Source organism: Apis dorsata, unplaced genomic scaffold, assembly GCF_000469605.1.
Source record: "Apis dorsata unplaced genomic scaffold, Apis dorsata 1.3 scaffold_129, whole genome shotgun sequence".
In the NCBI taxonomy this organism is placed as follows: Eukaryota; Metazoa; Arthropoda; class Insecta; order Hymenoptera; family Apidae; genus Apis; species Apis dorsata.
The window spans coordinates 307,617-331,355 of NW_006263422.1; the positions used below are offsets into that span (position 1 = coordinate 307,617).

Here is a 23,739-nt window from a genome sequence, read left to right on the forward strand (position 1 = left end):
GTTGCGTGATGCAGGATGATCGTGATTCCTGTTATATTCCGAGTATCGTTTTTCTGAAATTTTGTAGCTATTAATAATATGAGGGGATGAAATTGTTAATAACGATTTATTTATTATTGTTAAGATACTTAGCAGCGGTAGAGGAAATGAAATTTTGTTAATTGATAAAAATTTGGTTTATCGAATTACAAGCAATTTTGATTTTTCTTGTGTTTAATCTTCGATCATTGAATTATTAATTATTGTATTGTAGAAATGTAATTTCAGAGAATCTTTCAGAGAAACGTTTTTTAATTAACTATTTCTTTCTTTCATTTTTCTTTATTCGCGTAACAAATTTTGTTAGGTAATATTATAGTAATGTTTAAATAGGTTTATTTTCAAAAAATTAATAAAGATAAAGAGGTAATTTTAATTTGGATTATCGTGTTTATAAGTCTTGTAAATTATTTTAATTATATCATTTAATAATTTCGTTAAATATAAAAAAAAATTATATAGCTCCTATCCTATTATCTATTAACCGGTTTATTCTATCATTATTATCTTCATTTTTTCCTTATGCTATACCTATCTTCTGCATCAGAGTAATTTGATCGATATCCCATAACAGTACTTCTACTATCATCTATTACCTTACCATTTTATTACCATTATAAATTAGAAATAAACTCGGAGGAAAATTACAATATTCCTGGAGAATTGACTTATTATCGTAAAATTAATTATACGAAAAAATAATTTTAACAATTTTCCACACGATTTCTCGCAGATTTCTAGTTTATTTCAAAGATCAAACCTATTTTTTTTTTACATATTAAATTGTTCGATATTTTAAAAAATGTTGAAAAATAATAAAAGCTTGAATTGTAAATTTTATGTTGCTAAACTTAAAGAGTTGTTTGTCTCGCGATCAAAGTATTTTTATTATCGAGACTTCCAGCCTCTCAACGATTGCACAAGAGTCTATAAGGTCCTGATCTCTCGTTCCCAATAAAGATTGACTTATCGTGAGGTTGTGTCACGACACGCCCAGTCAGTGACCTTGACGAATTTACAGCTTCTGGGTCCAGTTTCTCTCGAACATGTGGTGACTAACGTTTCTGCGTAGCCAACATGCAACAGGGTGACACTTTCCAAACGAAGAATATATATTCACAGCCTTTCGATTATTATTTTTTTTTGGCCTAGTTTTTCTCTTTTCTTCTCTTCTTTAATTATTTTCATTTTAATTTATCTTCCTTCAAGAATAAAATTCCATCCTATATATATATATATGTATAAATTATAAATTCTATGTTATTTTATGAAAAGCAACCGATCAACGTTATCAATTTCTATATCTTCTAATTTTTCAAGCAATTAACAATTTCCTCGTAACAATAACACTCTTTGTTCCTCTATCCATGAATATTTTTCCACTTATTCATATAGTCAGAACTTGATCTTTTATAATTCAGCCTTGGTCTCGCTAATTATCGAAGAAATAAAAAAAATAATCGAAGCTTACCATTCAATAGATTCACGACCCTGAAAATGAACGATCCTTCGATCGTTAATTAGACGATAAAACTTTATCTCACTTATTTAACGTTATTTAACGTTAAAGAATGTCGTAAAGACTAGATATATTATACAATTATATAGGGAAAAGATAGAATAAGATAAAAATTAAAATAACAAATTATATTTTCCTTGAAATCGAATTTTAAAAAAAGATTGCAAAATTGATAGAATTAAAAGTAAAAAGATATAAAAATGAAAAGAATATATATTGTCGTCGATATATCTACCTTTCATAAGAAACTAAAAAAAGAAAAATAGACAATACATATGCAATACACATTCACTTTAGGAAGCAATGAGTTAAGGTAATCAGCTTTCGTGACAAGCTTGCTCGATCGATTTCCTCGTATCGATTCCAAGTTATGCCCAAATGGAAACACGCGCCAAAAGATTTCTCTCTATTTCAAAATTCGATCTGGAACTATCGAAAATTGATTATTTATAGATATTTTTTTCCCTCCCCTCTTTTTTTCTCTTATTTCTAAATAACGAGCCATTTCGCTGTTCTGTCACTTTCCGATAAAAAAAAAGTATTTTTTTTTTTTATTCAGATCGCAAGGACAGATAGTTTATTAAAAGATACGCGTGGTGTACATGCGAAAGATCGTGACACTTTCTCTTGCACGCGATATCTCATTCATCGAAACGCCTCGACGATTGTCGTTTTCTTAATCCAATCGGCCAAGAAGGACACAGATTCTTTTTCTCTGGTAATTCGATTTCGTTTAGAAACGCTTCGTTGCTTGAAATTTTCCATTAGATTCGCGATAAAATCTATACTTGGATACTAGAGGTTTCAATCCTCTGTTGTTTCCGTTTAATAAAATTTGTGATCGAACGAGGAAAGAGATGACTTTTGAGAGAATTTTTAAGACAAGATTTCCAAAAAAAAATTAATATTTCATTAAACGATATATGGAGACGAAACAATTGATAAATCGTATTTTCTAATTTTTAGCTTTAAAATAATTTCAAACTTGGATCCGTTTCAATTATTTCTTTTATAGAGAACACCTATAATTAAAATAGATTATACTTTGGAAACTGAATTTTTCATGTTTCCAACTTAGAAGATGCATCAAAGTTGTATTCAACAGCTATTTAAAAAGCTATTTAAAAGAAAAAAAAAGAAAAAATAGAAGATCCATAAAAATTTATCAAGTTTCTCTGCTTCAGGAAGTTTTCAAATGCAAATATTCAACAATTCTTTGTCATCATTAACACATTCATAAAAAAAAAAAATAGAAGATGAAAAAAAATAATTAAGAAAAAATCCTTTGTCTTTCTCCTAAGAGGTATTTTCATGTTTCTCAGTTCTTTGAATGCTCTTCTCTTCCTGCATCCACCAGCAGTTAAGATAATTCCTATCAAAGAAAACATATTTTCCTCTAATCAATTTTTCTCTCTCTCTCAAATTTTTCCCAAACAGACATTCCTTCCCATAGGAAGACAAAAATTAATCAATTTGTCCATTAGCCGCGTGCGTGTTAACACGTCGTCAGACAAAGCTTCTCCAAGCCCTGGAACTTAAGTTGGACTAGCGTTGGGCTAGACGAAAGAGCATCGACGTGTTCTGCTGAGCTGGTGCTGGGCGATGGCCAGGTAGAGGGAGGTGCAAAAGGTGAAAAACAGTTTGCCATCAGCATAACCGGTTCCACGTATCCCGAGCCTGCGCGTCTCACTGTTTCTCAGCAGAGGCTGGATGACGACGATTCGGCCGGCAGAGGAGTCTCTTCCCGATCATAATCGGTATCCATCCGCTACCGGTTACGATATCGTTAATGCGCTAGCTTTTACGATATTCGTAGCCATTACTCGTAAAATCGATCGAATTCCAAAGTTTACTTCACTTGAGATATTCGTTGAGATATGGTGGTGAATAGAGAGAAGTTTGAAGGAAAAAAAAAAAAAAGAGAAAAAGAAAGACTCTTGAATAGAATAATTTCGATAATTTTCCTTGATCTGAGAGAAATATCGTGTGATTATTACGACGAGAAGAGAATTTTTGAAAAGATGAAAAAGGAAAAAAGAAATTTCCTTTTGTTCAAGGTATTCTTTAGATTTGTTTTTTAATTGTCGTGTGTGAAATTTTATTGTATGTTGCTCTTATCCTCCGAGGTTACCGACCTCTGTTTTATAATCTATAGCGAAAACAATTGAGAATGGTTGGTCGAAAGAACTTAAGATGTAAGTTCTTTTGATACAATAGCTGTGGAGAAAAAAGATAAAGTATAGTTTTAGTTGCAGATTCACAGTATATAAGTTGTAGAATATGAAAGAAATTTTTATCAGGATAGGCCAGTTTGAATAGAAACACGTGAAAAGATATATATATATATATCAACCATTGTTAGACTTGATTCTTCAACTAAGGATTTTCCAATATTGTCCATACTATTCAATATTGTGTGGCTACTGTGATTTCTTTATCTTAACTGCGTTTTATTTGTATTTACAAAGATGTTGTATGTCGAAGCATGTAATGATATATCGATTATAAATTCGGTCATATCATATTATATTTCTTTTATCGAGAGTATTCTTATTAAAAAGATTTTGATACAATTTGTTATCTGTTAATCTTAATAATTTATATTCTTTATACATTTGAGTCATGAATGATTGATTATTATTTACTTACTAGATTTTTACTTCATAATTTATTGAGAAAGAGGAAAAAGGATAGTTTAAACAAATATTATGAAGTTTTATGCCTTATTTAATTGTCCTAACTGGTTCAAATTATTTCTATATCTATATATAATATAAACTGTTTCAAATAAAATTTCAATCAATTAATAATAAATTATATACATAAACAGAAACACAAATATGCATAAGAAAAAATGAAAAGTACAAACAGTACAAGAATAATAAAAAATATCCCCCTTTATTTCTTCTTGATTATTCACCTTTTGTCATTCCAATCATACCTCATCGCTTACACCGAGAGTTTATAAATAAAAAAACGAATAAAAGCTAACACGATTAAATGTGAAAGCTACCGCAACAAGTTCTTGATACCTTGACACGGTCGACTCGTTTCAGATAAGCTTTCCATCAACACGCTTTACTCCCCTTATCCGCAAACCAATTTGTTTTTCGCTTTTTGTATAAAATTATAAAATAATCAGACGGAAAACTTATTGCCATTCCATACATGAAAGGCCAAGGATAATAAAAATAAAAACCAGAATCATAATCGAATGGAATTCATATGTTGGAAATATAATCTTGTCGTATGACCTTTAATTCTTTATGTAGTTCATGGTAATATCGTTTTGGATGAACGATTTCACGTGTAATAAAGTCTAATCTTAGTGATCGTACAGGAAAAGATTTTCCTCGATGGACGAGCAATTATGTTGAAGATCATAGACATCAATGAGATGGGAGCAATAATAAAAGGAACTTTCGTTCGTGTCTTCTTGTTTCTTTCTTGTTTTACGACTTGTCAGAAGGAAGATCGTCGATTACGATCCTCCAGTTTCGCCGGTTGCATCAAACGTCGGGAAAATGCTTCCGGTTATTATCGACTTCCTTCCACATGAAAAGATACGATTGCTCGTGAAAGATATTCCAAGAATTATTCCATAATTTTTTAATCTTGATTTCCTTTAAGATTGAGACTTCTTTTACATTATAGATTTTCAATTGTACAAATTTATTAATGATTTAATTTTTTTTTAGTTTTTTAGAGTTTAATTTTTTAAGCTTTAATATTGTTTTGAAGCTTATCATCTCATTTGAAATTAATTAATCCCTCAAAATTATATTTCCCTCACTATTGTATATTTTCTCTTTTGTTTCTTTGTTATTATACATAATCATATATAATAATCAATTAAAAAGGAATTTAATAATCATTTGAATAAGATATATGATAATTTTGCTCAATTTTCATATAATAGTAATATAGAAATAGAAAAATACTTTTTTTTAACAATTATAAATAATTTTGTTTCAGACGCAGCATCGTTGTACATCCGCGTGAGTGGAGTTGGATCTACAAAAGCAGCGTGTCCCGATCGATACGCAGCTAGTCGATCAGTATGATGTTGCAGAACTGTAGCGGCGGTGGATCCAGATGCGCCAGACGCGCTCTGATATTCGTGTTCGCCTGGGGTCTGGTAATGATCGCAGCTGTACAATTCCGTCACGTGGAGAACAATCTTAGAGAGACACCAACGGCTGAGGATTCCACTAACGAATTGCTGATCGACGATATCTACAGTCGACATGAAACACTGAACAATCATGGATCTTCGAGTCTTGGTTTATCCAGATACTTGTTGCAGAGATCCTCAGCAGACTCCAGTTTCTCGAATTCTGGTGGTTCAAGTCTTCTAACCACTTTGACCACTATATCCAACAATTCGACCAGAAATCCTTTAGATTTAGAGCCACTATTAGACAAAAGACCTGCGAAAACAGAGGAAGAATTAATTCAAGAAATAGAACAGAGATTACCTAGTCTTCCTTTATCTTACTGGAATAAAAATAGCAAATATTCTGGTAATCAGGGCAAGATTAAAGGCAATAATAGTTGTTCCAATTTAAAATATCCCTCCATCTATGATATAGAATTCAATAATGTTTACTGGCAAACAATGAGAACCAGTAATGGTACCTTTCAATTATTTGGTGCTTTTTATGACCATAGAAAATTGTCTAGAATAGGTCCAGCAATTAGAATTGTTGGAATGATTGACAGAATTGAACCTATTGTAAAAACTCACTGTCAATTATGGTATGATGGGGAAAGGGAACCCAAGATTGTTGAAACTTTAGAATACAAATATATTTGGTATCCTAAATGGGGCAACTATAAACAGGGAATTTATCAGCCTTATGTAATTGCTTGTAAAATCCCACAAACTCATTGGTTGAAGGGACCCCCAGCCTCAGTTTCTATGGTAGAAAAGCCATGTGAAACTCCCAGCAATAATCTTAGAGTGATATACAATAAGCCTGAATATAAAAAAGATTTTGCTGTTTGTGTAAAAGGATTAGATTTTCTTCATGAAGATCTATCTGTCAGATTGGTTGAATGGATAGAGTTAATTACTCTATTAGGTGCAGACAAAATCTTCTTCTACCAGTTACAGGTTCATCCTAATGTGACCAAAATTCTGGATTATTATCAGAAACTAGGTAAAGTTCATGTTACTCCATTAACTCTTCCTGGTGGACAACCTAATGTGCCTGCCTTCCAACATATGTATCTGACTAAAAAGACCAATCATAAGAGACAGAATGAATTGATTCCTTATAATGATTGTTTATATAAACATATGTATGAATATGAATATATTGCTCTGTTGGATGTGGATGAAGTAATAATGCCAGTGAAAGATGGTACATGGCAGAATTTGATGAAAAGAGTATTGACAAAAGCATTTAAGATTAGAAATGAGACAAGAGCCTCATATAATGTGAGAAACGTATATTTCCTAGATGATTTGCTGCATTCTCATGGATACTTCAAAAATATACCAAAGTAAGTATTAATATAAAGTATTAATATAAAGTATTTTCATACTTGGAAAAATATTTATAGTAGAAACATTAGTAAGTAAACATAAGTAAAAATTAAATTAATGAAAGTTTTTTGAAACAATTGTATTTAGATATTTTTATAATTTCTTCTATTATTAAAAATTTTAGCAAATTTTAATGCAATTGAACGGAGTTTGAAAATTGAGAAAATTCTGTAATAAAAATTTTGTAATATTTGAGAATTTAAATTGATTTATAAATTCAAATTCTTAAAAGTTAAAAAATTTAAAGAACAAGGAATTTAAAAGTGAATCATAATATGATGTTTGGGAATTCAAAAGTTTTAAAATTCAAATATTTCAAAAATTTAAAAATTCTAAAAATGAATTTCAGAAAAAATATAATTTTAAACTTCTCACTTAAAATTTTTTATATTTTCACAGGTATATGCACATGTTGCAGCATGTTTATCGCTCGAAGAACTTTACCAAACCTAATCAATATATCAAGTGCTTCCACAATCCGGAAAGGGTGGTAACCTTGCATAATCACTTTCCTTTAGCTTGTTTGGGCGCTGGATGCACCAGTTATCCTATAGAGACTGAAGATGCTCAACTTCAGCATTATCGGGCCGATTGCGTGAAATCGTTGAGAAAAACTTGCGTCGAGTATCGAGAAAACAGCGTGTTGGATACTACGATATGGCGATACAGAGACCAATTAATCGAAAGGGTTACCAGGACATTGGAAACTCTTGGTTTTTTTGGACCAAGCTAGCGCAAACAAGATAGAACGAGTCTCTGTGCTATTGACGACGAAGCTTGAAATCGTTTAGAATCATTTCCTTCGTTCGTCTCGTTTCCTTTTTCATTGAAGTTTTTCAAGTTTGCTACTTGAATGGTCGTTGGAAAGCGTTTGCTTCGTGGATAAGGATTTTTATAAAATTGAATATCTTTTTTTTTTTTTTTCTACTATATTTTCTAAAACCAAGGATCTATGCCAAAAATTTATTCTAAAAATAATCTTTCTATAAAAGTATTATATTTTTTTTTTATAATAATGATATTTTGCAGTTTCTTAAAAATTATACAACATATATTTTGATTTTACAACTAATGAAGTATAAATGGAGATCCTTGAATGGAAAGCGCGAAGCATTCATTCGTTGACCAACACATTCGAGGACGAAATGGCTGTGTAATCGGATGGAATATACGACAATGATTAGAATAAAGCGTAGAATAAGGATAGCGTTAACGATTTTTCAATTTGTGCCACTAGATGAAGAAACGTATTCGCGAATTGTAAATTGAATGCTGTCTTTGCTCAACGCCCTTCGAGATAATCGCGATATCAATCGATTCTTGAGTTAATTATTCTTTGAATGCATTCGATATATTTCTTATAAAATCGAATATCATCGAATGCATATAGAAGATACCTGTACTCGAGCAATCGAAACAAATTCGTTTCAAACTAAACTAAAGGCACAAAATAAAATATTTTATTTTGAGTGATCATGTTCATACAAATAATCTAATTTTATCAAAAAATTAGTATTTATATTACATTTATCTGTAATGTATTGTATATCATTAAATTATACTATTGACATATTTGGAAATGTTCGAATATTAAATTTGATTAATTCGAATATTTTAAACTGAAAAAACATGATCAAAAAGTATGAATATTTTTTATGAAAATTAAATTAAAATTAAAATTATTAAAGCAGCATTTTAGTGTCACAAAAAAATTAATTATTTTTGATTATTGATAAATATTGTTGATTTTGATTTGAATACTTTTAAATAATCGAAATTTATTTTAACAAATGAAAATTTTTCAAATGTATCAACTGAATTAGCGAATATCTCGAGTGAATCGAAAATATAATAGGAATTTGAAAGTTTGATTTATTTAAAAAATTTAAAAACCGAAAACAAACAATTATTTTAAAAAATTTTTTGTATTATATATCTCGAATTTCAGGAAAAAGAATGATTAAAAAGAATGGAATATAATCAAAAGCGAGATTTAATAATCTGGCTTTTTCTATTTATCACTTTTAATGAAATTCGATAAAAGATAGTGAAAAAGTAATTATTTCTATTGTTTCTAAACGATTTGTGTGAAGCTTCTTTATGTTTTTAATTGTACCTTAATTTAGCCATTTATCGATTCTGTATCGAATAATTCGAGTATTTTATATCGATTGATCGAATATAAATATACACTCGTAAAAATAGAAATAGGTTAGGAAAAATGTTACATTTCATTCTAAAAGAAAGAAAAAATGGATAGAATGATACAGGATATCGTTTCTTGCTATCGATCATATGACAGGAAAATGCATTTATCGATAGGCGTCGACGCTATTTAAACGAGTTGCACAATCGTATGACATTAGTATTAATTAGGTTATTATCCTATCTGAAGACTAGGACTTGCAGTATCCGTAGTTCGCGTACGTTTTATCTTTTTCTTTTTTTTCTTTTTTTTCTTTTTCTTTGTTTCCTCGCATTAAACGGAAATTCTCTGTAAAGAGAGATTCATTGTGATTTTTGTCAAACAATGATGGGAAGAAAGCTAAGTATGGGCATAAATTGGAAATTAAAGTAAAAGTAAATTGAAAAATGATATCGATTGTTAATTCGAAATCATTATTTTAAATTTTTTAATAGTTTTATAGGATTCTTTATATAAAGGATATTTCAAAATAAGTCTTTTATATTTCTTATTTATTATGTTTTTATTACAATTTTTCTAAATAGTCCCTTTATTTTATCATAACAATATTAATTGAAACAAAATTTTTAAGTTTATAAAAAATAGTTTTTATAATATAATTTTTTAAAAGATAAAATTTTATGAATAAAAAAATAAGAAATAATACTTATTTTGAAATATCTCGTACGCAATATCGAATCGCCTCTAGAAAGCTTCATTTTTGATGCGCAACACAAAGCATGGTCTCGAATTCACGATTGATACTGTAATTCGAGTTTATTGTAAGCTAATGATCGTAATTCTTGTTGAATAGCGTTTCTTGCGCGTTTCAATGGGATGTAACGAAAGCCCCTTGTTCCAGGGATATACAAATATATTGGATTGTGAAATAATATGTCGATTTTAAATTTAGTCACGTAAAAAGAAGACAACATAAAATAAATTGTCTGGTTAAAGGATTTTCAAAAAATTGCGTTTTACCATCTTTATTCTTTGTTACGATCGAATGTTGTTTTATGCAATCGGAAAGTGTTGGATGTCAAAAGTAAGAAAAAATTTAAAAATCAATTTAAAAAATTGTTTAAATCATGTTTCATCGAAGATTTTCATGAGTTCCACAAAAGAACAAAATGATATATATCCATGGAACGATCGAATGCTTTCTTCCCTTGTGTGTTTGCTTTGTAACTTCAAACAGGCTATATAGATTCATTTTCTCTTCTTTTTATATGGTGAACCTCGATCGCTTTCTATGCGATATGATCGTTTTCTTTCTTTTTCTTTTGTGCTATTAAATGAGAGCGCGATTGACGTTACACCATAAATTAACTCATAAATATTATTATTATTATTTCTATTCCTATTATTATTAATATTAATGTTTACATATATATATATATATACATATATATATATATATGTATATGTATATATATATATATATATATAATAGATTCATTTAATATTTTCCAAGAAATATGTATTTATATTCATATATATACAAACATTTGAATATAATTATCTAAATCGGCGTTAACCTATCCAAATTAATTTTTTATCACGCAATGCGATCACAATGATCAGACAAATGACAATTTCTTCATTTAATCTATTATTTTCATTCGGCTTTGTGGTATTTTTTATAACTAGTAGGTATTTTTGATTAGTCTGGTGATTTGGATCGTTTTGGTGATTTTTGTCTTTTTAATATGGCGAAATCGTGTATCAAAGTGCCTAAAATCATTGATCGCGAATGTAATCTATGTGATCTACAGCTCAGTCTTGACGATCGACCTCTCGTTTTTTATGTAAATACACAGAAGAGTCGGTTGGGATAATAATAAGCTATTACAGATATACATGTATTTTTTATTTTTCGTACTCTTTTAAATGAACTTTTAACTAATAAAAGAAGAAAGATAAGGTTAGATAAATAGTTTCATAAGTAAGTGATTAGATTGATTTAATTTTGTTTTCTTATATATTATTTCCTTATAATTACTATTAATATTTTAATTCAATGATGTGGATATGATTAGAAAAAAAAATTCAAATAATCAAATATTCTCTAATATTTATAAAAAGAGTTTTTGAACATTTCTAATTATATTTAAAAAAGTTCACTTATTTTAATAATAAAAGTTAATAATTATTAATATATTAATAAAATCCTTATATGTTAATATTAAATTATAAATCGTATATTACATCAATGAATTATACAAATAATAAATTATTAATGAAATATTGAAAATTATATTTTTTTAAATATTTTATTAGGTAATTGAATATTTTAAATATTTTATTTAAATATTATTTTAATATAATAATCTATTTCACAAATACATTAATAAAAATTTCATTAAAAAAAGAAATATTCAGATCGGAGCTGTTTTTTTAAATGTATAAGACAAGGAAGTCAAATATTTGAAAAAGGATGGAGATAGAATAAAAGTGTTAGCATCAACGCCATCTTCAGAGTGCCGCAAATGAAACTCGTAAAGAACTAATAGATAAGGAAAACAAGCTTTAGAAAAGGATAAAAATAGAGTACAATTGATCGTTGGCGCCATCTCTGAAATATAAAAGATATTAATTGTAAATAGGATAAAGTAGAGAAGGAATTGAATATCATCGCCATCTTTTAGTAGTTTTCGAAGATACATTTAGCATTTAAAAGATGGCACTAGTAGTCAATTCTTATCTCTATCTTTATTTTTCTCTTATTATTTGTTCTCTTTGTTTATTTTCATGTTTAATTTACGGCACTCTGGAGATGGCGCTGATTTCCAAATTTTTATCCTATTTCTGTCCTTTTTCTATTATTTGCTCTTCTTGTTTATCTATATGTTCTCCAAATATAAATAATAGTAATTTTTACCATATCTGTAAAATTTTATTTATAATAAATTTCTTTTCTATTTTTTTATTTTTATCTATTTAGATATCATTTATATTAAATTCTTTTTTTATGATTTAATCTCTTCTAATTTATTAAACATTGTGTTAAAGTGATTTTAAAAATTTACTTTTGTTGAAATCTTTGCAGATAATTATTAATCCACAGTTTTTCTTGTGCTAAAACTTAATAATCATTTTTCATACATTTTTTTTTGAAAACTATTCATTATCTTGAAAATAATACAAAAATTGTTTCTTGAAAAACGATATCAAGTTAAAAAGTATGCAGTGCTAATTTAAATTAAGCAAAATTTTTTTTGATCATTTAGACTTTAGATCTTCATTTTATTTATATCCGTTGTGGAATATTATGAAATATTATTGTGGAATATTATGAATATTATGGAATATTATCATGGAATATCACAGGACATCATGATATGTGTATAAAAATACAAGTTTCTTAATTTAAAAATCAAAATTTCAATTTTTTTACTTTGTTCTTTTTTTTTAAAAAAAGATAACCGTATTAACTTTTTTATTTCTTATTTTTTTAGGTAATTATGTAGTCATACATTTTATAAAATGTTTTCCTGATTATTTAAATCCAATTCAAGTTATTATTGAATAATCTTTATGTTACAATTAATCATCAAGCTGACGTACTTCTTCCGGTAACCAATCGAGCATTCTGGTCGATTGATAGGTTTGTTGATGAGAGTTTCAACCTGTAAGTAAAACTAGATTGCAGATATCATGTTATATTATATTTATATAAATTTTTATTCATTTTTTTATACACAATATTAAATTATTTGAATTATAATATATACAAGAATTATTTTAGAATTATTTTAGAAAGTTGAAAAATTTTTATATAAAAATTTAGTTCAATTTTTATATAAATAACTCAAATTTTTATTTCGTCCTCAATATTTCACCTTTTTATATTTCGGTTGATAACATTGTTGGTGAAAGTATACAATTTGTTCCACGATAACATGGCGTTAGAATTATGTTGTTCTATTATGCTTACCTACCTCGAATCCTAGATAAAATGAGCGAAGTTTCGATGCGCTTGGCAAGATTATATTACGATACACTTCGTTTCACAGATGGTCTACTTTTGAGAGCGGTAACTAGTGTCTAATTTACATATTTAGGCTGCCTAAAATCTTTTCAAGAAAGATCATGATCTGAAAAATGTTTAAAAAGAGTAAGCAATTTTAGTTAATTTTATAATTTACAGTTATAATGTTTTAACTATCTCAGTTAATAATTTTTTAACAGATTTATGTAGAGAAAATAAAAGATAATAATCTTTAAAAGATTATTAATATTCTAAATAAAGATAACTTTTTAACAGTTTTGAGATAAAAACAAATGCATTTTTCGTAAATTGTTTGGCTTTGTTCACTAACAAATAACATACCTTTTTAGGTTGTGCAACGTTTAATGGATGGATTGCGTGCCACCAACAATTGGTGCTTTCTTTTGATTCGCATTCTTCAAAGAATAATTTCTCATGATGTTCGCTTCGTGGACCTTTAACATTCATTTCATTGCACGAAAATAGATGTTTGCTTACTATGAAGAAACTCGAAACAAGATAAAGGTAAACAGGTATATATTTTTTAGAAAGAATGTCAAACTTCGAACAGCAATTAACATTATTTTATTAGCGAAAGTGTTCTAATAGAGAGAAAATTTATGATGTTAATTTTCCAATTTTATATTAAAGTCAAAATAGAAATTTTGAGAATCTCTTTAAAACATTTTTCTATTTCTTTGTTAAAATAATTATCAAATGAAATTTTTATCCTATAAATAAGAAATAATAGTTTTTCTTAGTTAGTGGTTTAATTAATTTAGTAAACGAAATTTAATTATTTTGTTTCAATACTTGATTTCAATCTCATTATTATATAACGTTTTTCAGCACTTTTAAAAAATACTAAATGACTACATTCGAATCTATTGTTGTCGTCGTATCACATCAAATGATTATAAATCATTTTTTCACGGATTGATCAAATTCAAAAAGATTGTTATTCAAAAAAATTCAAAAGATGATATAACAACACTGACAAACGATACTTAACGCGGGTAAAACTATCCAAAGCGTTCATTCTTCGAGGCCATTGTTCTATTTATCGGTACAAGTACGATCTTGCAATTTCCTGCGAGCGAATCTCGTCTCATGATTATTTTTCTACATGATGTAGCAAGATTGGTTTTGAAATCGGATTTAAAATCTTGAAAACATTGTTGAAGCGCTTATATTTTGTTTAAATTTCGCGCAAATAGTCAAATAAGAGTAAAGAAAATTTAATATTGCATATCTTTAAAACTATAAAAATAGATTGAAAAATATAAAATATTTTATATTTTATTTGTTTTGATAAAATTTTGATAAAATTTGTTCATGATAATTACTTGCAAGAAGTTATACATAATAAATTATGAGTTATAAATATCAAAAATAATCATTCATAGATATAATTCATTTTGTTGAATTAGAACATTGTATTTATAATAAAATAATTATTTTTTTAAATATTTTATCAAACATTTATTGTTCACAGCAAGTACCGCTAGATTCATCGTAGCACATTTACTATGTGTGTATCTATAGTTACTAGTAGTAAATACCAACCAGTTGGATGTTACTATTTTACGATTATGAACTACATCGATTAGTCGGTCAAATTGATAAATTTATTATTTTCGATGCTTAATCACTGTAACATGACCGATTTTAAATAAAAATATTTTATGATTATTATACAATTTAAAAATAGTTAATATTTTCATTTACAATTTTATTGAACAAATATAAATATATATTTTTTACGAAATTTCTTAAATAATTTTAATTCGTATTTTAAAAAAATATATATTAATTTAAAGAAAATTTATTTAAAGAAATAATGAGAGAACAGTTAAATAAAATATATACATCATTATTTATATCTATCTTTTAATCTTTGAGTTTATTCTGGGAAAGATCTGGACTACTTCAAAATTAGATCTTATCTACAACAGAATTTCATCATACATTTCATTATGTAGTTGATTAAAAAGTGAAGAAATGAATAAATGTTTAATAAATAGCGAAATAAAAGGTGAATGTGGCATCTCGAGCATTCTCCGTTTCAAGGAAATCGTCGAAAGTATAACAGTAGGTTTCTCAGACCGCGTCTAAGCATCTCTCCACCTGGATGAAGAAGATTAGTTGGCGTGCTATTCCTCGAGTGTTTCGTTGCGAGTTCTGACAAACAATCTCGGGATCACTGAGTTTCAGCAGAACGGTGAACACGGGTCATCAAATGTAGTATATACTATAGGTAAGAAGGAGTAGGTTTCCTTTTTAGATTCCTCGTGGAGGGAATCGATGGATCAGTATTCGTTTGATTCTCCTGACGAAACAACAAGAACTTCGGCTTCTATCTTTTGGAGAAAAACGGATATTGTGCGACACCAGTTGATAAAAGTTACTTGTGTGTGAATCAAATTTCAACTATATTAAAGAAAATAATATTTGAGAGAAAAGATAGTGAAATTCAAATATTTTAAAATATTTTGTGGGATATGAATATTTCTAAATATTTATGAAAAAGATTCATTTGGACTGATTATTAATGGATTAGATTTATATGATGGAAATATAAAAATTAAAAATTTACCCTAAATGAATTTTAAATGAAATTTGAAAATTTTTGAAAAATTTCAAAAATACTTGAATTCTATAAAAGAAAAAGAAATTTTATAATAAAATTTAAAAAGATTTTATTTTGTATAATAAAAGAAAGCTAAGAAATTATCTTTATCAAGTAATTTCTCATGTTTGATGAATTTTAAAAATGTATCCTCCAATTGGATTGGCAATATGTAACAGATAATGCATTCACGAATGAAACGCTACGATTCTTCGGCATCGGAACTCAAAAATCATAACATGTTGAATGAATTCAGAATTCTTAGCTGACAAAACATATACTCGATGAATCGTAAAAGAATCATCCTTGTGTTCATTTTTCATGGCTTCGATAAGCCATGGATGATACATCATCGAAGAATCTTCCTCATCTTTCTATCCCTTGTGATACTCGTAACATGTATCCCTTGTTACGAAAGTCGTGGTATGTTGGAACTAATATCGTATAATATTTTATATATTTTTATTTAAAATAGTAAATTTTAAAATATATTTGTAAAAAAATTAAATTGCCATAATTATAATTTAAATAGATCGTAACGAATGACTTAATGACAATTTTTTGCAATAAAAATTTATCTATAAAAAAAATGAAAAATACAATAATTAATAAATTGTAAAATAAGATAACGGTTGTCTTAATAGTTTTTAATAATTGATAAGTGAGTTTTCCAATGACTGCAATAATTGAAGTCATTGTAGACAAAAGTATGTCTCATTTTTAGAGATCGTGATGCAGTAAGCGTAAAAAAAAAGAACAGAACAATTGAAAAAATACATTTTCGTTCGATTTCAAATTAAGAAATAGATCAAGAAAAAAAGAATTGATTCGTTAGAAATTCTAATTATTATTATCAATAATTAGATTTTTTAAAAAAATATATTAATATTTTTTTAACTTATTTATATATATATTTTATTATGTAAATTTTTAAAAAATATAAAATTTATAGAAATCATATAAAAATTATGACAACAAAGCATGAAATTAAGTATAAAATAAGGTATATTAGAAAAAATTAGAATAATTTTAGAGAGAAAACTAATTTGGTGGTAGAATAAATTTATAATGACCATAAATTATGCATGTTTCGTGCAATGAAGAGTTAATTTTGAAGATAATGTCAAACATGTGCAAATAAATTTTAATATAAAACAAGTTATTTAAATGATTTGATATAGTTAAATTATTATCATTACGATTATTATGGTTTGTTTAATAATAATTTTTAATAATTTTTAATATTATTATTTTCATTTTATTAGAATTTTTAATTTATTACTAAATATTCTTATTATAGCCAGGAATACTCCAAATACTCAGAAATTAATTAGAAATAGAGAAATATATAAGTTGTATGAAAATAAACCATCATCCAATTATATAGAAAACAATTGGAGGAAAAAAACTCTTCAATTTGAACAAAATGATGAGAGATGGGATTCAATATCTATTCAAAAGGAAAATACTTATATACATGAATTTCCATCTGTTAATTTTATATACAATAATACAAGAAATAATCGAATATTGTATGTTTGTGCTTTTTAATATCTTTTACATTTTTTATTTATTATTTAAATATTATATAATTTATTTTTATTAGCAATATTTATTTTAATAACATTATTCAATTTAAATATATTATTTTTAATTGTAAATCTTATTTCATAAGAAAAATATATAATTTTTAATTGTTTAAAAAATTTATATTATTTTAGAATGTATAATGAACAAAGTTTAACACATAAAAGATTTAAGAGAGGTGTTATACATTTATATAACATGGTAGTATGCGCTACTGGATGTAATCCTTTAGCTTATAAAGGATATGGATGTTATTGCGGTTTTTTGGGCTCAGGATATGTAATAGATGGAATAGATAGGTAAATTTTATACATAAATATATTTACGAAATATATATTTTTTATTTTTAATAAAGTTCATAGAAATAAGTCTCATAATTTAAACATTTTAATAATTTTTTTTTAGATGTTGTAAAATGCACGATTGGTGTTATGACGCTACAGAATGTCCAGTATTTTCAGGATACTTTATACCATATTATTGGAGATGTTATCGTGGTCACAAACCAGTATGCGGTTAGCTTCATTGAATGCGTTATTTTATCGATTTATAATTATATTTATTTTAAAAAATATTTTTCTTTGCATTAAAGCTGTTGAACATGGAAGCTGGGGAGGCTCTGGATCATGTGCTCAACGATTATGTGAATGTGATCGTTCATTCGCCGAATGTTTAAAACGTTATCCCTGTCCAACAACCAAAGCTGTATGCACTTCTTCACCTTGGAGACTTGTACAAAATCTTTTTATGATTATGTAATTATTGGCATAAAATTGTGAAACGGTACTTAATTACTAATATTGTGTTCATACCAAAGATAAGAAACATATTTCAGTAAGTACTGTATTTATTATGACAAAACGTACAAATATTTTTATGAAATTATAAAATCAACAAAATAATATATATCGAAATAGTTTTTTAGTTTTCATTTTTATTAGTTTTCAAAGGACTAAGCATTCAATAAGATGTTAGAAAATATAGTAATTTCTTTACATATCATTAAATAATACTATACATTTTTTTTATTTTGTAATAAAAACTTATTTACAATAGACATATTTCGTTTATTTTTGTTTTTTAATTATTTACAACATATTTATACTTCCAGTTAAATGCACAGTTCTGTTTTTATATTTTTTTGAAATATCTTGTTCGATCTATAAACAAAATAAGAAAGATAATAATACAATAATAATATAGTAATAAGATATTCGTATGCAATGAGTATTATTTTAAATACCTCTGTTTGAAGTTCCTTTGTTCTTTGTATAAGAAGTTGAAGATAAGGTCGAATAGAATTAATATCTTCACCAGAATTTTCTCGTTTTTCTTTTACATTTTTTTGTAAAATTATCATTTTTTCAACTAAGCTTAATTTTTGTTTCAATGATGAAGTTAAAACGTCTACATATCTATAAAAACAAATTCTTATTTCTGTAAAAATACTATATAAACATAATATAATATTTATATATTTTATTTACCTTACAGAATGTTTAATATTGTGTAAGTGTTGAACTTTAGTATCCAAAATTTCAGATAAAACAACTTGAACATTATCTAACATATTTTGAGTATTTTCCAATGTAGAATACTGAACAATAGAAGATGAATCTTGTAATTGACTAAAGCTTAAAAAATTTACACTATCATCCCCTTTAAACTCATATAAACGTACTTTAAGAAATGCTTCCAACTGTAAAAAAAAAAATAAAAAAAATAATTTAGAAAATAGTGTCAGAATATATATTAATCAAGAAAAATACAAAATTTACATACCTCAAATAACTGATTAATAAAATCATTTCTAGTTGATGGATTGTCGAGAACAGTATATGCTTTACTACCAGTAGCAATTCCACCTTCATGACCAGCTGCTTCTACAACTATACCAGATTCTTCTAAAGAAATATTATAATCTATATTTTCATCTTCTATAACCTCATCTATATTTTCATCACCCCAATCAATTTCACCTCCTTCTAACATTATATCTTCAAAATTTATGCCACTGTTTATATCAATTTTTCCAAAATCAATTCCCTGAATTTATGAAAATATTAAGAAAAGATTTATAATTATTTATATATTTTATAATATTATTAATATTACATACAATGTTATCAATATCTTCAATTTTCTTATTCTCTAAATCATCATTATTTAAACTTATATTTAAAGATGGTTCACTAACTGATAGTGGAGCTTCTCCATAAATCCATTCATATGTTGTAGTATTTCCTTTATCTAATTAATTTATAATATATATAGTATGTATAACAATATATATATATATTTCTTTAAATTTAACATACCAATTATATATTTTACCATAGGAACACAACCACCATCATGCTGTCTACCAAGAGTATAATTAACAAAAGCACAATAAAATTCTACAACTTTCTCTAATGATTTTATTTTTTTGGCAATTTTTTCATAAATTTCTGGAAGTTCTTTTACTTTCTCAGTTAATTCCTGTTTTATTTGTTCTCCAGGAATACCTAATTGCTTACAAAGTAAATTAAATTCTGATCTAGCAATATTTTCTGATTTTTTATAGTCAGCTTCTTTTTTTTCTAATTCCTATTAAAGAAATTTACTTATAAAAATGTAATAATATACAAAATAATATATAATAATAATAAATACTTACAACTTGTATTTGTTCTAGTTTTTGAATTTGTTTTTTAGTACTTGGAATTTCATAATTAACATTTCTTATAAGTATTTGTGCAACTTCTGCAAGATATATATTATCTTTTTCATATAAACGTAATATTTCTTGCCAATCTTTCATTCTTTGTGAACCATACCTGCCAAATACATTTTTTGTATCAGCTTCAGTTTCTTTTAAAATTTCTATTATTTTCAAGCAATGAAAATAATTGATATCTGAAAAAATATAAATTAAATTATAAATGAATATATAAAGAAATATTATAATATAATTATATATATTGTTAAATTATAAATATAATAAAATAATAATTAAACATACATGAACCAGATAATAATTTTGCAATGCCTTCATGAATAGGCATATCTTGTATTGCATTATTAATTTTTTCTCTAATTGGTAAAACCATTACATGCCAATCTTTAGTGCAATGTCTTCTATTAATTAACCATTCTAATAATTTTCCACTATTAATATCAATAGGAATATCTTGTTCCTGGAAAAATATAGCATTGATTGAAATTTAAATTGTGTAAATTAAAAATATATGTAAGTAAATATAACATTTTTATTAGCATTAAATAAATGCAATATTCAATAAAATAAAAGGCTTATGATAATTTTTAAAGATAAATATAAGCCTTGATATTTAAAAATTAAAAAATTTACCTCCATGATATGAAACTTTATACAATTTTGATAAAATTTATTTACGTCTTTTTCTTGACAGGTTATAACAGCTGTTGTTTCTTATTTTTTACTATCACCATGTAAAATTGAATATACAGATAAATTGCTCTACCGGCAATCTCAAGAATACTTACATTACGTATTTCCGTAATAATAAAATTTAAATCAATTATATTACTGTATAAAAATATATATTATATATATTATATATATTATATATTTTAATAATTAATATTAATAATATTACTATTAATAATAATGTTAATATTTTAAATAATAAAACAAATTTTCGTAAATTCTGTTTTTTAATATTTTTGTGACGTGTATTGAAAATATCGCTTTCATTATCGGATAAATATTTTCCATCATCATATCTATATGTCAATATTTATAAATAGCAGCCAGTATAGAAAAAATTAATAATCATGTATGATATATTAATATTTATTTATTGTTAATTTTATGCTTAATGATTAATTTTCTCCAAAAAAAATATCGAATAAAAAATTTCATATATTTTATTTTTAAAATATTTATAGAGAGAATTCATTATAAATTATAAATTTTTATGATTCTATAAAAAAATGTAATATATAATATATATTGAAATTAAAAAATAAAATTTATTACATTTCTAAAAATGTTTATTATTATACATATTTTTTTAATTATAGAAAATGCAAATTTTAAATTTTTTTTATTTTTTAATCAATATACATTAAATAAAATATTTATATACGTACATAAATACAATATATTAAATATATGTGTAACAATTATATTAATATCTAAGTATCAATTAAAAATAAGATGGGAAAAGTAATTATAGAAAGTAACACATACATACGCGCAAATATTCTAATTTATTATTATAGTAAGAAAAATGTCTCTCATGGCAATGTTACACTGTCAATGCCAAAATACAGTTATAACATAAAGATTTACTATTAGAAGATAGTTCAATTATTTTCACATTTTTTATTAGTGCTTATATTAGAGCAAGTACTTATTAAAAAGTTCTAACTTTTATAACTTAATATTCAAATTATTCACACATAAACGCGCATACACAACATCCTCATAATTTAGTAAACTGCAAGTTTCTGCTGCTACATTATTCCATCTGTTTGAAATTGTATTTCCAAGTCCAAAATAAACATGGACATAATACACAACTGGCCCAGTTTAACATGGCACCATAACTGGTGGAACTTGTGAAATATTAAGTATGATGATGTTTCACATTCACTTGATGGATAAATTGTTTAATTTGCGAATAAAAAAATTATTATTATTCGCAAATACACTAATAAACATTATTAACGTTTTCTCTCTGTGAAAAAGGTCCTTAAGATATACACCTGCCCCACAGATATAACTAAGATTGTAATAGTTTCCATAACGGACCATAAGAGTACACGTGTATTCAAATCTTCTGCACGTTTACGACCTTGTGCTTCTCTCAATCGATGATGTGTTTGATAATCTAAAATGCTATTTAGATTCTTGTGTACTGTTTGAGCAGAAGATTCCATCTAGAAATATTAAAATAATATTTATTACATTTTAAATTTATTTAATTCTATTAAAAAATATAAAAATAATTTATATTACCTGAGTCATAACAGTTACATGTTCTCCAAGTGATGATTGATCACCTACTCTGAAATCCATATAAACAAGTTTATGTGAAAAGGTTGAAAATTCATTGCTAAAACAAGCTTTATATGCTCCTGTCATAGATGCTGTAAATTGATGTGAATCAAATTGCGTTTTTATTTGTTTATAAATAATCTCTTTATTTGGTGCTTCCAAAATTACATCTACATCATATTGTCCACCTGTCACAACCTAAAAAAAACATTCATTTTTAAAAAAATATATTTAATTTTTTTAAACATATTGATTTTCAATATTAAATTAACAATTATAAATATGGTTATTATATTAAAGTAAATTAATTTCTCATATATTTGCAACTATGTGCTATTAAAAAAAATTTCATTTAATAAAATTATATTAATATTTATGTACCTGAAATTCAAATAATGCTGTTGCATTTTTTTCAATATCCTGATAAAAACATTGTTTCGCATTGTCAGGTAGTTCAAAGGATAGCTCGACACCACCAGTACGTAATATCGTACCAAATAGCGAAATAAATAGCAAGCAAATCGACCAGTAGTCCATTCTTCGTTAAATTTTTATTTCTTGTAGCTTATTCACATTTAAGTTTGAGAAAAATTGCAAAACACAATATTTAATTAATTGATCAAAATCGCCGCTAATATTATAACCAAACAAGCTATTTTAACGTGGCCGGATACTGTTCATGTTAATACGACAGAAGCGCCACTAAAACGGAATTGACTGCGACGACGTCAGATTTTAAAGAATGTTTTCACATTAAATATGTTTTAAAAAATTCAAAATAAATTTATTAAATAAAAAAAAAGATATACAAAGAATACGAAAATTTTTATAAAAAGATAAAATGTTTTTTAAATATCATTATCAATATTTGGAAATACAAATGAATAAAAAATTAAATTATAGAAGAAATATAACTATAATAAATATAATAACAATTTTTTTTTAAAAATGATGCAAAAAATAAAAATGTTAATTTTTAATTATTAATTATTGATTGATAATATATTTATTATTGATATGATTAAAGTATAATTTTAAAAATGTAAAAAAAATATAATTAACATATAACTTTGTGATATAATTTATTATTAGTATAATATTTATAAGTTATAAATATATATATTTAATTATCCATGAATTTAAAGAATATAAAGGATAAGTTAAAGGAATTTTAAATAATTTCCACTGCATGTATTGCATAATTCTAAAACC

General features: G+C 25.9%; 4 protein-coding genes and 1 long non-coding RNA gene across 9 annotated transcripts in view; 3 read left to right on the forward strand and 2 right to left on the reverse strand.

Annotated features, from left to right (window-relative positions):
* The window catches only part of LOC102673149, a 51,209-nt gene extending 42,715 nt beyond the window's left edge, over window positions 1–8,494 (forward strand). For 2 of the 4 annotated variants that reach the window (XM_006612884.2, XM_006612882.2), the window contains exons 2-3: window positions 5,534–7,066; window positions 7,509–8,494. In XM_006612884.2, the coding sequence (XP_006612947.1) occupies window positions 5,619–7,066; window positions 7,509–7,842 (1,782 nt within the window). In that variant the 5' untranslated portion in view covers window positions 5,534–5,618 and the 3' untranslated portion in view covers window positions 7,843–8,494. Of the gene's footprint in view, window positions 1–2,117; window positions 2,277–5,533; window positions 7,067–7,508 lie in introns of all 4 variants that reach the window. The other 2 variants (XM_031509160.1, XM_006612883.2) reach the window with 2 other exon arrangements.
* Window positions 8,495–12,770: 4,276 nt separating this feature from the next.
* Window positions 12,771–23,739, forward strand: part of LOC116185210 — an 11,242-nt gene continuing 273 nt past the window's right edge. The window contains exons 1-3 of one of the 2 annotated variants that reach the window (XR_004150007.1): window positions 12,771–12,925; window positions 13,311–13,411; window positions 13,636–13,818. This is a non-coding gene — a long non-coding RNA (uncharacterized LOC116185210). Of the gene's footprint in view, window positions 12,926–13,270; window positions 13,412–13,635; window positions 13,819–23,739 lie in introns of those variants that run through there. The other variant, XR_004150006.1, reaches the window with a different exon arrangement.
* Window positions 15,958–18,295, forward strand: LOC102674068. The gene is made up of 5 exons (XM_006612890.2): window positions 15,958–16,337; window positions 17,215–17,446; window positions 17,636–17,800; window positions 17,907–18,016; window positions 18,094–18,295. The coding sequence occupies exons 1-5, from the start codon at window positions 16,199–16,201 to the stop codon at window positions 18,258–18,260; spliced, it is 813 nt and encodes a 270-aa protein (XP_006612953.1). The 5' UTR covers window positions 15,958–16,198; the 3' UTR covers window positions 18,261–18,295.
* On the reverse strand, window positions 17,875–21,009 carry LOC102673937 (CDK5 regulatory subunit-associated protein 3). The gene is made up of 9 exons (XM_006612889.2): window positions 20,854–21,009; window positions 20,506–20,680; window positions 20,161–20,399; window positions 19,820–20,090; window positions 19,621–19,751; window positions 19,284–19,547; window positions 18,989–19,200; window positions 18,745–18,916; window positions 17,875–18,661 (listed from the first exon to the last, which is right to left on the reverse strand). Exons 1-9 carry the CDS (start codon window positions 20,857–20,859, stop codon window positions 18,590–18,592), a joined length of 1,542 nt encoding a protein of 513 aa, XP_006612952.1. The 5' UTR covers window positions 20,860–21,009; the 3' UTR covers window positions 17,875–18,589.
* Window positions 21,719–23,290, reverse strand: LOC102673801 (transmembrane emp24 domain-containing protein 7-like). The gene is made up of 3 exons (XM_006612888.2): window positions 22,909–23,290; window positions 22,489–22,725; window positions 21,719–22,409 (listed from the first exon to the last, which is right to left on the reverse strand). The coding sequence occupies exons 1-3, from the start codon at window positions 23,062–23,064 to the stop codon at window positions 22,194–22,196; spliced, it is 609 nt and encodes a 202-aa protein (XP_006612951.1). The 5' UTR covers window positions 23,065–23,290; the 3' UTR covers window positions 21,719–22,193.